This window comes from Festucalex cinctus, chromosome 9 (genome assembly GCF_051991245.1).
Source record: "Festucalex cinctus isolate MCC-2025b chromosome 9, RoL_Fcin_1.0, whole genome shotgun sequence".
Lineage (NCBI taxonomy): Eukaryota > Metazoa > Chordata > Actinopteri > Syngnathiformes > Syngnathidae > Festucalex > Festucalex cinctus.
Genome location: NC_135419.1, coordinates 3,803,303 through 3,823,538, shown reverse-complemented (window position 1 = coordinate 3,823,538; position 20,236 = coordinate 3,803,303). Strand labels below are relative to the sequence as shown.

The following is a 20,236-nucleotide window of genomic DNA, read 5'->3' as shown; positions in this document are numbered from 1 at the left end:
GATCCGGATGTTAAAATAAACTAAATACAGCAAGAATTCTGAGTCCTTTGCATATTTTCACTTCCTTCAGAAAGCAGACGTGGCAGTTGCTCCTTTGACCATCACCCTGGTCCGAGAGGAAGTCATCGACTTCTCCAAGCCCTTCATGTCGTTGGGTATCTCCATCATGATCAAGAAACCCACCAAATCCAAACCTGGAGTCTTCTCCTTCCTGGACCCCTTGGCTTACGAGATCTGGATGTGCATCGTGTTCGCCTACATCGGCGTCAGCGTCGTGCTGTTCCTCGTCAGCCGCTTCAGCCCGTACGAGTGGCACGCGGACGACTACGAGGAAGGAGGAGAGCCGCAGAGCCCTACTCAGGCGGCGGCCTCCAACGGGCTGCAGCAGGGCCAAACCACGACGCAATCCAACGCAAACCAGCAAAGTCCGGAGCAGACCAACGAGTTTGGCATCTTCAACTCCCTTTGGTTCTCGCTTGGGGCCTTCATGCAGCAAGGCTGTGATATTTCACCACGGTAAGACCTCTCATTTAGATCACCGCATCTTTCTGTCTTTGGCTCAAACCAATCAACCGGCCATTGGAGCTTTTTGATTTACAGTAACTCTTTGAAAGATCCTGATGGGAGTATTGAACGTTCTGTCGGCTCCCATTAGTGCTCTCATATGTAGTGGCAAGAAAACCATTCTCCAAAGGTCACCAATTAAAAATCTCATTAAGCGTCTTGAAATTAAAGACACTGAGGTCGACATTCTGAGCTTTCCGGAGAGACCGGCAGGAGAAAATGAAAGGATCATGTTAGTGTTATCACTGTTCGCGCGAGTCTGACCTAGCAGATACAGGAGAGGTCAGGAGCTTCTTGTCTCTTTAAACATTAAAACAGATTTGCATAATTTATAAACACAAAATTGGATATATGTATGTCTAATTTAGCTACAGTGCAGATCTGCTGTGATCAAAGGATCGTAGTAAGGTTTAAATGAGATGTGAAACACTGACGATGAGTGTGATTTAAAGGTCGGTTTTAAAACCTTACATGACTTCAGTTGACATATTCCATGCTTCTTTGAGACTTTAAAATGCAAATTGTCAAGCTTGCTGTGTATTCTGGGATCTTTACTCATAACAGAAACCCACCTGAAATGACATCTCAGTCAATCTGACAGCACAAATCATCCCAGCTGTAAATAGTGACTGTACGAGCTGGTGTTTTTTCATCTAAAACCGTCGAGCTATATATAGAATTTGTTGTGAAACTTGTTTCTGAAAAACAGAAATAAATGACTGCAATTATAGTCTAACATTGTTTTAGCTTTCATCTTGTGCTTGACTCGCATCCACTGTACACAAATAGCTTTGGGAGTGGTGAGGTAGAGAATCTGCGTACCTGTACAATTGTCTGGAGATTGCAGTTCTTCATGCTCGATGTAGTTGAATGTCCGAGCGCTGCCAGTGAATGCAATCAGATTTCTCTGCCAAGTGTCTTGCAGGGCCAGTTTCACCATCCTCTCTCATTTTTTTTGGTAACATGCATACAAGCATGTTTCTGATAACACACTGGGAACTGAGTAGGTCTCCTTTTAGAATGTGTGTTTGATTAGGTAACGTTTAGCAACAAGTACGGCATTCAATGGCATCCATTAACCGATGTAATCGTGTCCAATAGGGTGGCCAAGTGTGCAGTACGTGTCCTCGAATATCAACACAGTGAATGTTTCACCCCGCTCAGTATTACCCTGAGGGAATCGCCCTCTCCTTAAACATTTGGGTGACCCAGTTACTTTAGTTAGCGCGGCTCTTATTCACACGCTGAGGTGGGTGTAGATGGAGTCCCGAAAGTCAAAAAAAAAAAAGTTATTGTCTTGGTTTTGTCTGCATTTGTATAAACTCACATATTTTCCCAAAGTTTTTCCTCAACACAACCCACGAGATATGTTAACAGGGAAGTGCTATAGTTTATTTTCACAGCAGTATTCGCAGTAAGATCTCTCAAAACGCTGCATGCTTTTGTCTTCAGACGTTTCAGCTCTTCACTATAGTGAGACTAAAATTTCACGAGGTCCCCTTGAAAGTTTGTCGTGTTTTGTTTGTGGTAGCTTGGGTTCAAGTTTAAAAGGGAGGTCAACCCAAAGAATTATTTCAAATAATATGCTCTATGCACACCCACGAGTCTACACGCGGTATTATGATTAACTCATTTGCTCCCAATAACGTGTAAATATATATTTTTTTTTAATGTTGTAAGTGTCCCAAAGACGTATTTATACGTTTTTTTTGTTTGTTTGTTTTTTATGCTAGAGCATACAGAAGGCTTTGATGCAGCCTCTCAACTGCAAAGAACGGTTGCAGAAATGGTAGTTATTACACAAACGGCCAGCAGGTGGCAGCAGAGCAAAGGAGATCAACCAGGGCCATGTAGAAAAAAAGCTTAATTACTTACAATTTTAAATAGATTTGTGAAAACTGATGAAACTTAGCTCTCTTCTAATGCTAATTGCTGCAAAACGGAAACAGATAGAAACATACTTTTTTTCCTGATGAAAGAAGAGACTTTAATCTTTCTTTTGATAGGTTCCATGCTTTTATAGCAATTGAACACAATATTCTGTGGGCCTTGCAAAATCAGTCAAAATCCAGTAAAACAGCCGGGAGCGAACGGGATTGCTTGTGTGAAAATAGCTGGGAGTGAATGAGTTAATATTGTATTTGTGGAAAATCCACCCATTTTTATCCATCTCACGGGCGGCCATTTTGCCACTTGCTGTCGACTCGGCTTCAGAAAACAGGTGAGCCACTGGTCGTTATCGAGCCCTGGGCAACTGTGATGTTATTTTCAGTCGGCAGCAAGTGCTAAAATGGACGCCCCCTGAGATGGATCAAAATGGATGGATTTTGCTGCTTAATTCATATTCCACAAACACAATATTAAAAAGAATGCTCTATAGATTAACTCATTCACTGCCATTGACGGATATACACGTCAATGGGAACGGAATTGACTTAACTCATTCACTGCCATTGACGGATATACACATCAATGGCAGTGAATGAGTTAATGGAGGCACATGCAACATGCTAATGTAAGGAAAAATGTTGGTTTACCCTGTGAAATATTGTTGTCTGTTCTTTTATTGAATGTATGTATTATTAAACGTCATTATTCCGCTTTATATCAAAATACATCTCCTAAAAATCACATTTAAAATCGCTCATGCAGTCAATCAATTACCAAAAACTAAAACAAAGGACGGGCGGCACGGAAGTCGAGTGGTTAGCACGTCCGCTTCCCAGTTCTGAGGTCTCCGGTTCGAGTCCAGGCTCGGACCTTCCTGGGTGGAGTTTGCATGTTCTCCCCGTGCCCGCGTGGGTCTTCTCCGGGTACTCCGGTCTCCTCCCACATTCCAAAGACACGCATGGCAGGTTAATTGGGCGCTCCGAATTGTCCCTAGGTGTGCGTGTGCGTGTGAGTGTGGATGGTTGTTCGTCTCTGTGTGCCCTGCGATTGGTTGGCAACCAGTCCAGGGTGTCCCCCGCCTACTGCCCAGAGCCAGCTGAGATAGGCGCCAGCAGCCCCCGCGACCCTTGTGAGGAATAAGCGGTCAAGAAAATGGATGGATGGATAAAACAAAGGACATGTTTGCTATAATTAGAGTTAGTTTTCGTTTTAATTTTATTTCGGTGACAATATTGTATTTTGAATATTAGTTTTATTTATTTTTCATTAGTTTTAGTTAATACCCTCCCTTCTTACTTTGACCATCTCCAAACATTTTTGTTTTGTTTATTTGTCAAATGCTATTTTTAGCACGTCGCGGGCCACTGAAAAATGCACGGCGGGCCGCAAATGGCCCCCGGGCCGTAGTTTGGACACCACTGATGTAGAAGCTCGCTGATTATTTGTCTCTAATAAGAAAGGACAGAATGTTCTGGAGGTGCACTAAGCTCAGAGGAAGCGTTAATTTTTCCTGTTTTCGATTACTGTATGCCTGCACGTGTTTGTGCGTGTGTTCCTTCGTATACTGTATGATGAATGTGTGCGCACACACGCTTGCAGGCATTCAGTGTTACATAGTCATACACTAAAGGTGGTACATGAACGTGTACAGTGTGTGTGCGTGTTTGTTTATTAGACACTCTGCTGCTCCTTCTATTTATTCTCACTCTATTGTGCTCTTTCTAAATGTCAGCACTGTCAGTCAGGCCTCCCATAGGCCGCAGTCCACGCTGGTGGCTTCTCCTTCTGTTTATCTCTGCACATGGCTAAATGCCCTCCACAAACACATACCGCCTTCAATCCGTCCATCAACCTGTCTTTCAAAATCAGTCCTTGGATCCAATTTTCTGTCTTGTTTCTCCAACCGTCATTTTCGATGGCTCTTCCTCCACTTGTGCTTGTTTTTTTTTTTGTTTTTTTTGTTTTTTTAATTAGGTCAGGCAAGGCTTTCCATCTCTTTGCGGTGCCACCTTATGGGAAACGTTAAATTACAGGGTTCAATTCTGGGGGCCTCTGCTGTTTACAATGTATCTGCTGCAACACTTTGACTGCCACACGCTCTCCAAAAAGTCAACACCCACAGTGCCAGCCAATTTTGAGCATTTTCACTCATCTTTCAAGGCAAACTATTGTGTGCTATGACTACATAAACATGGTGGCTCGTAGTGTTGTTCCGATACCGTTTTTTGGCCTCCGATACCGATACCCAGCTTTGCGGTATCGGCCGATACCGATAACGATACCATACCGATACTTCAGTTTTTTTTCCCCTCAACATGAAAAAGCTGTCCTGCTATTGGTTCAGAGCATTCAAGGGCCAATAGGATATCTTTGATCGGCATGCAGTGAACATGTCACGTACCAGTGAATGTCGTGCACCAGCAAAACACAAGATGCTGCATCCAAAATCCTATATTAGTGTTGGAATTAATGGTTTCGGCATGTTACTTGTGAGTACTCACCGATACCGATACCACTGTTTTAATGCAGTATCGGCACCTCTGTCGATACCGGTATCGGTATCGGAACAACACTAGTGGCTACCATATGAAAGATTGGATTCCATTCTTTCATTAAAAAAAAAGAAGGTGCATTTCTATCTTATTCCGTTCTTTAGGAATCACCATTTGAAAATAGGTCATTTGAGTGACATGAGCGACAATAGAAAAAGATAAGGAGAAAACGAGCTTTTTTGTGAAAAGATACATTTTCTGCACAACAGTGACTAATATTTTTTGTTTAGTTACGCTTTGTGAATTATATTTAATGGGTCAAATGCTTTGATCATTCACGTCATTCTTGAAAACGTTCCATTTCATCAGATTCCGTCATGTTTCCTCGTAATTTCAAATAGCGGCAGCCCATTGAAAAAGAGATACAATGCTGCCATCTGCTGGCCATAGATAGTGTGTTTTTTTCTTTTTTTTTCTGCTCAGTCGTGAAACCAAAGCTGCCCAAGATATTGTGCTGCCCATAGAGAAAAAAACAAAAAACAAAACAAAAACTAGTTGACGTCAATTAACGTTAATGGCAGTACTCGTTGGGATTTCCGTTAACGTCAATTAACGTTAACGGCAGGGAAGGAGTTGAGAAAACAGTCGAGTGATGGGAGTCAGTATCCTAACTGTGTGATTTGCAATTTCAAGTTGAGCAGCTCTAGTCCAACACAACCAGCAAAACTAAAGGAACACTTCCTGAATCTGCATGGAGATGGGGAATACAACAACACAACGCTTCTGAATTCAAGGTGAAGAAAGTCAGATTCGATGAAAAGGCTACTCTCTCTGTTCATTTTGTTCACCACTAAACTCTATATCAGGGGTGTCAAACTCATATTAGCTCAGGGGCCGCATGGAGGGAAATATTTTACGAAGTGGGTCAAATCGGTAAAATAATGGTATATAACTTAAAACAATTACCGTCAATTATACGCAGATTTTTGCGATTGTTTTTTTTTTTTTGACACCACTGCTCTATATCTATGTCTTCATTAAAAAAATAATAATAATAATAATAATGTTTCATTTATCAATAAAGAAGGGTTCGGTGAATGCGTATAGGAAAGTGGTGGGGTTCAGTACCTCCAACAAGTTTGAGAACCATTGCTATAGAACATTTGACAACACAATTCCATTTGACGTTTGATGTCAATGTTCCTTTCGGGAGGGTCATTACTCTTTACATCTGTTCTCACTGCCATTTATCATATTCGCCCAGTATAAGAGTGGGTGTGCGTGCATGTTTGCATTCCATATGTGGCCTGAAAACTGCCCGATGAAGCTTTTTCCTCTTCACGTTGTCCGCATTGCTCCACTTTTATGACTCCAGACTGAAACTAATGAGCTCTGTCACTCACACTCTTGCCTGGCGGTAAAGGATGTATCACATGTAACCTGGGAGGATGGTGTGTGTGATCTGTGAGCTATTTTGATGTTTTCTCTTTGAACCTACCAACCACCGGAAAAAGTGATGGGGAAAAAAAATAACACTTGCCACCTCAGTTTCTATATTCATGTTCTTGTGTTAAACTATAACTTGAACCCAGTTTGTCAAATTTCACCTTTTTTTTCTTAATAATGAGCAGCACTTTTGCCTTCAAGGATGAGCTCAGATCGGTTCAGCTGAGTTAATTAACACGGGTGACTCCAGCCATAGTCAAGTCCAAATTTTAAAGCATGTTCATCAAAATTATTGTATAATAGCAGTCTAAATCTCAATCCAGCATTATCATCATTTTAAACGATGTGTCCAGTGCGCTCATCTAAGTCTTTTGCATAATGTTGAAACAAACCATAAAATAAACAAAAATGTTTGTGTTTGACAGGTTATTTCTCTCTTTAAAAATAATTATTTTTGCCAATGACGTCAATAATATTGGAAGCCGCCTTTCTCTCCCTTTTAACTCATTCTATCCCAAAAACGTGTAAACATGTTTTAGAATACTTTGGCCTCCACTCCTAAAAACGTATGTATACGTTTTTTCTTTTTTCTTTTTATGCAACAGTAAACAGAAGGCTTTGATGCAGCTTCTGACATGCAAGCTCAAAACTAGAGTCAATAACAGTAGAAGAGTCAACAGCAGAAGAAGCCGTGTGAAGATTTGGCCCATTTTGCGTGGGTGCGATGTGTGTTCAGTTGTGCTTTGCAACTCTATGAGATTTTTTTTTATTATTATTATTATTCTAAGAAGAAGTAACATTGTTACATTAAACAAATGTTGATAGCGAACACATATTTCCAAATTTTAAATTTTTAATCGAATACTGTTTAACATGCTTTTATTCAAGTAAAGCACTACATGTTATTAAATTACTAGACAACTTTAGAATGTTTTTGCATATTTCATCTGTTGCTGTTTAATTTCAAAATAATAACCACTAGGGCTGGGAATCTTTGACTGTCTTACGATTCGATTCGATTATGATTTTTTGGGTCTGCGATTCGATTCAGAATCGATTTTCGATTCTCGATTCAAATGGTTTTCGATTCAAAATGATTTCTGCTTCAATTTGATCTACTGCAGTCTGCTTTGCCAGACAAAAATGACAAATAGAGACATGTCTTTTTTTTTTTTTTTTTTTTTATAAACATTTCTTCATTTTGTATTGTAAGTGCCTTTTTCCACAAAAACAGCATGTGGGCTACAACTGCCTTTTCCCCTTCTTCTTCATTTCTAATTTAAATAAAATCAATTTTGGGATATTAAATATCGGTTCGATTCGATTAATAAATGAGAATATTGATTCTTTTATGAATCGATTTTTTTTTTGCACACCCCTCATAACCACCAAATTTTGACTTAGACTTGACTTTATTGATCCCTTTGGGATGGCTCCCTCTGGGAAATTTACATGTCCAGCAGCAATGAGAATAGATAATAAATTAAAAAAAATAATTCAATCAATCAATAAATAAGGTTATTACACCAGAGATTGAATTAATTGAACTGAATTACATCCGAAAGCAGTTATGCTTACTAAGCATAAACACAAATTGTATTTTCAATCAAGAGAATTGCTCATCTCAGTATGCACAAATGTTTTTGTTTTTCGTATCATTATAATTAAGAACATGTTAGCTGGAGTTACATTTCACTGAGTTGCATAATTGCGGCATTTGTGAGCTGCTGTCACAGCGATTGGGGATGAATGATTTATTCATACAGGGAGTTCATTTTGGTACGCAGCTTCACTTGTGTTTTATTTATCTGAAAAAAAAACAAAAAAACTCATGCAGGCGACTTATGATCATACATGCACGCCCGCTCACGACCAGAAACCAGTGCGGCACACAAGCGAGTTGCACAAACCCCAACGGGAACTCAAAGGGGTTTTCACACTTTGTACATAGACGAAGATGGTTTTCCCTTCGAGATGTATACTTAATCTGCATTTAAAAGACACTCACACCCTTGTTTAAGGCAGCGGTGGGGTTTGCTGCAATCAACTGGTGATGGCATGTTAATGGCTTATCAGTCAATCGTGCGTCTGTTAGCCGCTGATTTAAGAGGAGACCTAATGAGAATTTTCCCACCGTAGTGGCAATTCCGTCACACATTGGGAATGGCTGCTCTTATTGGACTTGCAGAGAGCCAGGCAGAGAAATTAGATCACTAAAGACTCTCTCAGCTCAGCTGTACAGTTTGGAGTGCAGAGTGTGCTACCATGGCAACGGCAAGGAGATGTTCTTCGAAGAGCAGTGCAAGCTTCCGTGCCAATGGATGAAATGACAATGGCGCAGCTACATATCTAATGTTGCGATTATTTGATGTATTACTTAATTTCTGTTCTGTGATGTTTTGCATATGAACGTTGGCACTCTCACTGTTTGTTAGCACGGAGATATGTGCAAGAGCCAAAGTCACTGCATCCATGATTAGAAAAGTTGAACGGCATCAGCCCATCTCTGTTGTCATCCACACACACGTGGAAAAAAAAAAAAAAAAAAGAAAAAGTGTCGTTAGTATACCATCTTTCAGTGCAGCTGTGGCATGCTGGCAGCATCATTTTCATACTCTGTTTTTCATGCATCAACATGCTAATATTGACCTTTAGAAGGAATGAGGAGGGAATGTTTATGAAATCATTATTTCTCTTACCAGCTCAAGTTTGCAGATTACTGTGGTGTTGGAGATAAAAGCTCTCGGATATTTGAATAATCCTAAAGATGCGAGTAGTCAAGCAAAAATTCTACTCTTGCTATTGTCCATTACACACTTCTTATTTCACCGTGTCTCCGATCATTTCTGTGGTTTGCCTCTGCTACTTGTTTTATGACCTAACATTTTTCCTCAGAGGAACAAAAAGAGAAAAAGTTCATTAACTCCGACTTCGGTTTCACTTCATTAAGCACTAAAAGCATTTTGTTGCACAAACCACTACGCCGTACAATTTCAGAGTCGGATGATTTTTCAAACCACAGCAGAAGAACAAAATTGCCTTAAAGTCACACTATGATTAGATGCTGTTTCATTCTCATTTAAAACTCTGTACTTCCTAATCTGTTCGTAAACTGGCTGATTTCTGTACATTTCCCGAAGTTATTAGTCACTGCTTATTAGCATATCTGATGGAAGATGCTGGCCATGGCAATTGCTAATTCTCTTCCTGCTACAGTTGAATACAAATGCCAAGCACACACATACAAGGTCTGTCAGAAATCCAATTCCTAAATACAATCATCAATTAGTGAGGCCAAAGTGGAGCCCTTGGATCCTATTATACTTTCAGCCTAAAAATGGGTTCCATCTTATTTTTGTTCTGAGGTAAATCTAGTAGGTACGCTACGCCTCCTTGGGCTTTCCGGTGCACCAAACTGTCACAATCTGGTATTTTGGTGTCAAAAATTACACTCATTTTTAGACTCGGTAAAAGCAGGTCTAAATGGTAGCGTAGGTGGTGCATTTAATAGGAGGCACAGGCAGACAGATCGGCGCACCGCAGACGTGGGTGATGGACATCATCGTATATCATTCATGAATATGACAACAGCGCCGTCATGGTGTGTGGAGCGAGTGGATGAGTGGAGATGGACCCAATGGTGGAAAAGCAAGGCCGGGAGACAATCAGGAATGAGAATAACTATATTGATTTATTGATTGAAACCAAGTAGAAGACCGGATGGGATGTGAGCGGACTGGTTGCCATGACTGGCCTGAACGTGGACAGACTGGGAATGATGTGGACAGACTTGGCATGATGTGGACAGACTTGGCAGGACGTGGACAGACTTGGCAGAACGTGAGGGAGACACTTGGCTTGGACGTGGAGAACTTGACCAGATGTGGAGAAACTTGACCAGACGTGGAGAAACTTGACCAGACGTGGAGAGCTTGACCAGACGTGGAGAAACTTGACTAGAAGTGGAGAAACTTGACTAGACGTGGAGCGCTTGACCAGACGTGGAGAAACTTGACTAGAAGTGGAGAAACTTGACTAGACGTGGAGCGCTTGACCAGACGTGGAGAAACTTGACTAGAAGTGGAGAAACTTGACTAGACGTGGAGCGCTTGACCAGACGTGGAGAAACTTGACCAGACGTGGAGAAACTTGACTAGACGTGGAGAGCTTGACCAGACGTGGAGAAACGACCAGACGTGGAGAAACTTGACTAGACGTAAACACTACCAACACAGCACTGTATATTGTGCATGGGAGGAATTCCATTGGCATGTGATAAGCATGAAAAATATTAATTACAGACAATTTTGGATATTGTTTTGAAAGAATGACAAAATTTACTTGGCTGATGATTGCATGCTCCCCCTTATTTTCATAGTTATATATATAAGCGCCACGGCTTTTTTTATTATCCACTCAGGGGAAATGTGTCAAACAATATACTGTGTGCTTAGGTGATAATAAGTGATGCCTTTTGGTCCAGTCACAGCCCCTTTATAGTGACCCAATGGCGCCTCTTGAGAGTGACAGCATTATTGCAACACAAGGCTAATTGGCAGTCGGAGACCAGAATTCTCCCATCATTAACTCATTCACTCCCACCCATTTTCACTGATGCAAACCCCTTTACTGGATTTTGACTGCTTTTGCAAGGCCCACGGAGTATTTGTATTCTATTGCTATAAAACATGGAATCTACCAAAAGAAAAATTAGCATCTCTTCTTTCATCAGGAAAAAAAGTACATTTCTATCTGTTTCCGTTTTGCAGCAATTGGCATTAGAATATAGCTAAGTTGCATCACAATTTTGTTTAAAACGGTGGGGAAAAGAGTTTTTTGCAACATGGCTCTGTTTGATCTCTTATACTCTGCTGCCACCTGCTGGCTTTTTTTGTAATAACTACCATTGCTTCAAGCGTTTTCTTCAGTTTAGAGGCTGCATCAAAGCCTTCTGTATGCTCTAGCATGAAAAAAAAAACATTAAAAAATGCGTATAAATACGTCTTTGGGAGCAAATGAGTTAATTAATTGCATACACCAAGAAGTTGTTGTTTTTTTTTGTTTTTTTTTATTCCCCTGTTAGCATTCCCAAATCACTACCCTTGAATATATGGAACACCTTCCAAATGACTTATCAGTTAATCATTTACAGCCTTTATCATCCACAACCGCATTCGCCTAAACAGCAACCAAGCTGTTCTTTCATTACCAATTCTTTTCGTCATTAAATGAAATGAAAAAAAAAAAAAAAAAAAAAAAAAAAAGGAGGAGGCGGAATGAATAATTGATTAATAATAGCTGTTACAAGGCTAAGAAATTACAGTCCTACTTGGAGGTGTTCCCTTACAGTAATGAGACAGCTTAGTTTTTACCAAGGCTCTTAGGTAGGCCGCCGCTTGCAACTAATGTTTGATGAGAGCAAGAGAGGCTCCGCGGAATGAGCTTGGGGAGGAAACAAAAAGGAACAAACAGGTCTGGGCTGTGCCAGGTGCTCTCCTCTTTGAGTGTGGAGGACTGCAGTCACACATACACACACACAATGGAAATGGTGACCTGGTTGTTCTCTTGCAGTGACTTACTCGCATGCACACTCCAACAAAAGTGTTGCGCACACTTGAATGCCTCCGTGTCTGTGCCAAGGTGTGGACCACAACAAAGCCCTGTCAGCCCCCCTCCCCCCAGCACATCATCAGCAGACAGGGAGAGGCGGGCACGGCGGAAATTGTGGGCGGATGGAGGAAAGAGCATAAGAAAGAACAAGATAGAACGAGGGCAATTGAAGGAAAAGGATTAAACAGATGTTTACTGGCATCTCCCGAGCCCAGCAGCGGCAGCAGGAGTTTACTTTTAATCTCTGTCATTTCTCCCTCAGAACTGTCAGTCTGTCTCTCAAGCAAGCCACCCCCACGTTCGCTCTTTCTTCCCTAAACTTGTTGTTGCATACCCCCAAAAAATCTTAATCACTTTCTGTGCCTTCATCAGAAGAATTTTAGCAGTTCTTCTGGCTCCCTTTTTTTTTTTTTTTTAATTATCTGATGATGTTTACGTGTTAAAATGTCTTCATCGAACGTATATTCACTGGCAACAACACTGTATAATCTAATGACATTATTGTTACAGGGTCAAATAATTATGCATTTCACTGCAAAAGTACAATATTTCACGTTTCGATGCTCAGTGTAGTTTTAATTTAACAGTATTAACTCATTTGCTCCCAAAGACGTATTTATACGTTGTTTTTTGTATGCTAGAGCATACAGAAGGCTTTGATGCAGCCTCTGAGCTGAAGAGAATGCTTGAATCAAAGGTAGTTATTACAAAAACGGCCAGCAGGTCGCAGCAGAGTATAGAAGATCAACTGGGGTCATGTTGCAAAATGCTCTTTTCCCCACTGTTTTAAACAGATTTGGGAATAATATATTCCAATGCTAATTGCTGCAAAACGGAAACATAAAAATATACTTTTTTTTTTTTCTAATGAAAGAAGAGATGCTAAACCTTCTTTTGGTAGGTTCCATGTTTTTATAACAAATAGAACACAATATTCTGTGGGCCTTGCAAAATCAGTCAAAATCCAGTAAAACAGCTGGGAGTGAATGAGTTAATCATGGGAGTTGCACTTAGGCCAGGGGTGTCCAAACTACGGCCCGGGGGCCATTTGCGGCCCACCACTGTTTGTTTTTTGTTTTGTTTTTTCTCTTCTTTTTTCCTTTGTTTTATTTATTTATTTATTTTTTAGAGCGAACTAGGCGATACCACTGTTTTAATGCAGTATCGGCGCCTGTATCGGTATTGGAACAACACTAGCCTATTTGCATGTTCATTTTTATAGTAGTAGTTTACAATCACGTGCAAATTGGAAGTAAGGAGGTGGAGAGGGTTTGAAATGAAGTGGCAGTATTTTATTTTACTTTTTTTTTTTGTCAAAGTCTAGAAAGCGAAGATGAACATCACCCATACAATCACGCACACACACACCAAGCAAACGGCTGTGCATTCTCCACACTGCAAATTTCAAAGCCTCGCCATATACTTTATGTCTCCACTGGCTGCTCTTTCATCATCTAGTCGTCATCTAAAAAAAAAACATCTCAAATGATTACATTTTAGCCTCGCGCTCTTTTCCCTATATACTTAATCTCCGCTTTGTGTTCATACTCTGTTTAGCCTGCCACGAAGGTGCAATCAGGAAAGCGGCCTTTTGTGTCATGTTCATTGCGCCAGCTCTGCTGCTCTGTACCGTGGCAGAGACCCAAAGTGGAACGCGACACAATTTGAAGCATTGCTGTTGAAGATAGCAGCTTATGGAAAGATGTACTTGCAGGACATTCTGTTCAAATCATAGAATCCCAGTTTCAGATTTGTGGGTTGTTGTTTTTTTTCCTGTGATTTATATTTGCATTAGGCACATGAAATACAGAGAGCCTGTTTATGGATGAAAAACGAGCGAATGTTAAGCTTGAGAGGATGGAAAATGAATTGAACCATTTGAACAAACATTGGCTCGTGAGCAACAATTTCGAATGCCGTGAAGAAGTAGTGCATTAACACACGGCAACATGGGTAGATGAAGGAAAATCATTTTGCAGAAGAATTTTGAAAGTTGTGAAGAACACAATTTGTTAATGACATCAGCAACAACCACCAAAGGTCGCAAACACGAAGAAAAGCAGCGACACTACCACGCATTAGCAAGAATGGGAAGGCCAGGCTGAAATTTGTCAAAAACTTGACGGTACTCAAGACAGGATGAAAAACAGCCGATGTTTTGTCATAGGCTGGCGCTTGCATGGCTTCTTTTTTTTTTTTTTTCTAAAGTAGGCTCATTAATCTTCATTGGTAAACAAAATGACGGCAGCAGCAAAATGAACACAATTTTCTACAGAAAAATGTTGTCTTGGCAATATAAAGAAAAATGCAACCAAACTAATTGGGAGATTTTTCATCACCCAGCAAGACACTGATTCGGAAAAAAAAAACACTGCCAGGAAAACAAAGGGAAGAAGCCAAGTGAACTGGCCAAGTCAAGCTCCAGACTGAAACCCTATAGAGCATGGATTTATCCATCCATCCATCCATCCATCCATTTTCTGAACCGCTTGCTCCTCAGGGTCGCGGGGGGGGGAAGCCTATCCCAGCTGGATATGGGCAGTAGGCGGAGTACACCCTGAACTGGTTGCCAGCCAATTGCAGGGCACAAAGAGACGAATGCACTCACAAGAACACCTTGGGACAATTTTAGAGCGGCCAATTGATCTGCCATGCGTGTCTTTGGAATGTGGGAGGAGACCGGAGTACCCGGAGAGGACCCACGTAGGCACGGGGAGAACATGCAAACTCCACCCGGGAAGGCCGGAGCCTGGACTCGAACACGAGTCCTCAGTACTGGGAGGTGGACGTGCTAACCACTCAACCCCGCCCCCGCATTAATTTATTTATTTATTTTATTTATTTATTTTGACTTTTATATGCATCATCAAAAATATGCAGGTGGTTGGTGATGTGAAAGGTTCACAGGCTTGATACAGTTTTTTGTTTTTTTTTGCATGCAAAGGATCTTCAATGAAATATGAAGTTTGAATCTTGATGCTATTTTGTCACCTACAAATTCCATGATTTGCTACTAATGTTATTTTCTAGGTTTGCGTCCAATACGGATGTAAATACATGAAATTAAAAGACGAACTATTTGCTCTTTTGTTGTGTATATATATATATATATGTATATATATATATATATATATATATATATATATATATATATATATATATATATATATATATATATATATTTTTTTTTTCTTTTTTTTTTTTTTTTTTTTTTTTTTTTTCTAAATCTTCATGACGAAAATGCAAATGCTTCATACTCAACACTCGCATGTCATTTAATGATGACCTTTGACCACCCGCTGATGTCGTCCCTCTGGTTTCAGCTCTCTGTCTGGCCGTATTGTTGGAGGTGTCTGGTGGTTCTTCACCCTCATCATTATCTCATCCTATACTGCCAACTTGGCTGCATTCCTGACAGTGGAGCGGATGGTGTCTCCTATCGAGAGCGCTGAAGATTTGGCCAAGCAAACAGAGATTGCATATGGGACACTGGATGCTGGCTCAACAAAAGAGTTTTTCAGGGTGAGAACTTTAAAAGTGAATGGATTTCAATCACTACAAAGTGCACATTTGCGCAAAAATGATTTTTTTTTATCTTTGTTGCTGTAACATGCATAAAAAGCCGCAAGCTGGCACAAACTTTTGAGGGCACTGTTTTTAGCTGTTTTAACTGCCTTTTTGTGTGTTTGAATGAACTCACCTCAAGATTTTTGGTTTTTTTTTTGTTTGTTTGTTTTTTTACTCTTGTTATCAAACACCGAATCGTTCAAGTTGATACTTATATTTCACCAACATCAAAACAAAACCTGAAAATGATGTTAGGCTCCTACTTGATTATTAATTAATTTACTATGCTTTTTGCCAGACCATTAAAAACGCCTTTAATACTTCCCAAAAGCAAATGACTGCGCATAACTCTTTTTTCTTTGTTCTTTTTTTTTTTAGGTCATAGAGCCATGAGTAATGCATAAAATGAAATGATGATCTGACAAAGCAGTTTAATAGTAGGAACTAAATCTGTACCGACTTACCTTTGCGGCTGACATTGATCAGTGCAGCGAAGCATTGCAGCAATCCATTTTTAACAAAACTATTGGTGTGTGATGCAAAACAGCTGTATTCATTCACTCGAGTTAATTATCAGTGTTAATACCCCATTCTGACATCAGCAGTTTTTTGATCTTGGTTTTGTTTTGTCGTTGGCCTAAAGCCTTATAAACGATTTTCACAGTCTTGTTAGATAAAAGAAAACCACAAGGTGAAATGGGTGGTTCATCAGTTCACTACATGTTTACACTTTGTTTTGGAAGGGCCTGATTTATGAGGGGAAAAAAAACAAAACATAAAACGTGTATCAGATTTAGACTATTTCTCCCTTAACGTCTGACAAAAAAGATACTTCAATATTTAGCTAAATTACAAATACTGCATATTGATGAATGAGGTTTTCTCTGGGTACTACGGCGGCTGCATTCCAAATACATGCATGTAAGATTCATTGAAGACTCTAAATTGTGAATGTGACTGATTTGTTGGTCTAAGTTTGGCTGCTAATGCAGGATATAAATACTGCAAACAAAATAAATAGTATTTTCCAACTATGTTGCATGCAACTGTGCTTCAGATTTTGTGTGTTGATTAGAAAAGACCCATTGATGAATGCCATATGCCTGGTCTGACTTTTCTCGCTTCCTTCGCGTCCTTCCCCTAATTAACACCCGTTTAATCCTTCCCACCAGAGATCTAAAATCGCCGTGTTTGAGAAGATGTGGTCCTACATGAAAGCTGCCGACCCGTCTGTGTTCGTCAAGACGACAGACGAGGGTGTCATAAGAGTTCGTAAATCCAAGGGAAAGTATGCCTACTTGCTGGAATCCACCATGAATGAGTACATAGAGCAGAGGAAACCCTGTGACACTATGAAAGTCGGAGGAAATCTGGACTCGAAAGGTTATGGCATTGCCACTCCCAAGGGATCCCCTCTCAGGTAAAACCCCCAATACCTCTGCAAAAACCGCATAAAAGCTCAGAGAAGCTTTTATGGAAGTTTGTGCATGAGCTGAATCACGTCTTTTTTTATTTTTCCATAACGTGTTGTGTTTTGTTAAAGTATTTTTGAAATTGCATTATTATAACATGATTTATGCATGTTTTGCATCTAACAATTCATAGAAACTGTTTTGAACAGCAGTGAAGTCACATGCATTGTTGAATTTTGTACAGGTCCGTCATTTCTTGAAACGCATTTTGTTGTGTCCTAATGGAGTGATGCACTCGAGCTTTGTGAGCGCCTACTTAAGTGTAGTTGAGCAAACCTAGTATTCATCAAACTACACGTAACGTTTCCTTATGAGCAGTTCTGGTGGCTGGTGGTTTTGAGAATTAATTATCCTCTTAATTAAAACCACTGTCATGCTGTAATTTATAATCCCATCCAAAAGTTTTGGAACAGCAAGATCAAATCCTTTGATTTATTATTATTATTATTTTTTTTTAATGAACACATTTAGGCTTCAGATTAAAAGATGAATATCAGACAAAAAGTTCAAAATGGCAGCTTTTATTTCATCTAGATGTGTTTTAAAAAAAAAACAAAAAAAAAAAAAAAAAACTCAAGACAGAAAACAAAATGACTCCGAAAGAAGAACTATGCAGACCAAACAACAAGGTGCAAACGACTCAACAGCAAAAAGAATCAGAAGCCCGGACAGATTTTGGAAACAAGTGTCACAAAAGTTTTGGAAGAAAGTTTTGTGGACTGTTAAGACCAAGATTAATTAACCACATCTAGATGTAAATTCCATAAATTAAAAGATAGAATTCTGAACTTTGTGCTGTCAAACGATTAAAATTTTTAATCTGATTAATCACACTTTTTTTTTTTTTGATTAATCACGATTAATCAGCTAAATTACTCGCGTAATATAAAATATATACAAAATACCGTATTATTTCTTATCTGAATGTCATTTGCAAACATTGATTAAATGCATGTACGCAATTGCATGCATGCAAATCAAATTGGGTGCAAATCAGCAATTATATTGCAAAGAACGTGCTAAATACTGACAAAAACTTGGTTAACAGCATCACATCAACTGGGTACAATTCAGCAATTATTAATTAATTAAATGCAAATTACTTTTGTTTTATCTAAAGTCTCGTTGGGGTGTTTTTAAGAACAAAATTTACCACCGAGCAAATCAACTGGAGTCACCTCCGCTCATTTTGGAACAACGGGCGTAGGAAATGCCGTGCATTGACCTCATCACATTAGCCTTCAACGTAACCATCCGCGGTTACGTTCAAGGCTCAAATAAGGTAAAAAAAAATAGTGCGATTAATCTGCGTTAATACGTGATTAATGCGACAATTTTTCTGTGATTAATTACCGTATTTTCCGCACTATAAGGCGCACCTAAAAGCCTTCAATTTTTTCAAAAGCTGACCATGCGCCTTATACTCCAGTGCGCCTTATATATGGATCAATATTGAGCCACAACAGGTCTCGCTGTCAAGACGCTATCGGTGACCCTGCACGATCGGTGACGCGCATGCGCAGAAGATCCCGCCATCTTGGATCGCTAGCTAATACTAATACTTTACCTCAGAGAAAATAATAAAACAGCTGATTATTCATTTTGGGAGTGTCAGAAAGCTGGTTTGTAATCTATTAATAAAGTTTGACTGACCTAGCTGACTGTTTTGTTGACATTCCCTTTAGCGCAGCACCATCTAATGGATGCCTAACGTAACCCCAGCCTCTACTGTAGCGCCTTATATATGGAAAAAGTTTTAAAATATGTCATTCATTGAAGGTGCGCCTTATAATGTGGTGCACCTTATAGTGCGGTGCGCCTTATATATGGAAAATACGGTAATCTATTAACGCTTTAACTTTGACAGCCCTAATTTAAACGCTAATGTCTTCAGTCTGCAACAAAAACAAAGGATTTAAACTTGCCGTTCCAATACTTTTGGAGGGGAATGTATCTTTATGGCACGCAACCACACTCAATGTGTCCATCACAAGCCGAGTGGGTGGACAGTGAAGAGGAGCACATCCCACGCAGCCACCTGCCCACTTAAGTCGGGGCTCACGCTGAGTGAGTGTTGAGTCAACCAAGTTGAATATGTGCCCTATTAAGTGTGTGATAATTGATGTAACTAACGATAATGTATACTGAACGCTCTTCTGCCATCGATGTCCAAGTGCAGCAGCTGCCATTTTGCATTACATCGACAACGCATTCACCCTTCGGCTGCTGCTGCAGAGAGGGAGAGCTGAAGCCGGGTGGTATCTGAAGCTTTTTAATCCAGAACTAATAAGTCTCATTCATTTTAATGAAAAGGAGCCATATGGTGAGATTTCATTCAAAATTGCGGAGGATTCATTTGGGGATTCCACCTTGATCCGCAGCCAAAGGTCAGATAAAACTGACAAGAAACGCTTCCAGTGGTTCAATCTCAGCATCTTTTAAATTAGACTCAAATTAGACTCGATATTGAGTGTTGAAATCTTTTTCAAAGTCATAAAGTCATCTAGATCTGGGGTGTGCAAACTACGGCCCGGGGGCCATTTGTGGCAAATACTAAAAATAATTTTTCAATGCTGTTAAAAAGAGGGTGGATTAAACATTTCTAGCTACGCAAAGACACAAATTTGCAGCTAATAATTCAGTTCCAGAAATAAAAATAGTTTCATCCACTTGTTTCTTAGTGTCAACGTCCAATTTGTGAAAACATCACATTAATTAATGGTTAATTATTAATGAAAAAAAATTGTGAAAACATCACATTAATGGTTGTTAAGTGTGGTCAGTTGACGACCGATTGTTCTTGTGCTTCAGAATGTCAAGTTGGGATTCAGCTGCTGCTCAGTGCAGAGGGCATATCTATTATAGTGGCACACAGGGGTCACTATTTGCCTTGTGACTGTTAGCAGTTTTCAATAAGTAACTGTACATTATATCAACAATTTATAATTGCTTCATTGAGCTTTACCATGTTTAACTCATTCACTGCCATTGACGGAAAAAGACGTCAAATGATGCAATTTTTTTATTTATTTATTTATTTATTTATTTATTTTTTTGCTGTCTGGCAATGAATGTGTTAATAAATAAAAATAAAAAAAATCAAAGTGGCCCTTGCAGCTTTCTATTTTTCTGTATGTGGCCCTCAGAGGAAAAAGTTCGGACACCCCTGATCTAGATCGAGAGGTACATTGTGGA

At 39.7% G+C, this 20,236-nt stretch overlaps 1 protein-coding gene across 4 annotated transcripts in view; it reads left to right on the top strand.

The window, feature by feature from the left end:
* The window catches only part of gria1a (glutamate receptor, ionotropic, AMPA 1a), a 76,382-nt gene that overhangs the window by 41,965 nt on the left and 14,181 nt on the right, over nt 1-20,236 (top strand). For all 4 annotated transcript variants that reach the window (XM_077531429.1, XM_077531428.1, XM_077531431.1 and 1 more), the window contains exons 11-13: nt 71-516; nt 15,326-15,524; nt 16,742-16,989. In XM_077531429.1, the coding sequence (XP_077387555.1) occupies nt 71-516; nt 15,326-15,524; nt 16,742-16,989 (893 nt within the window). The remainder of the gene's footprint in view (nt 1-70; nt 517-15,325; nt 15,525-16,741; nt 16,990-20,236) is intronic.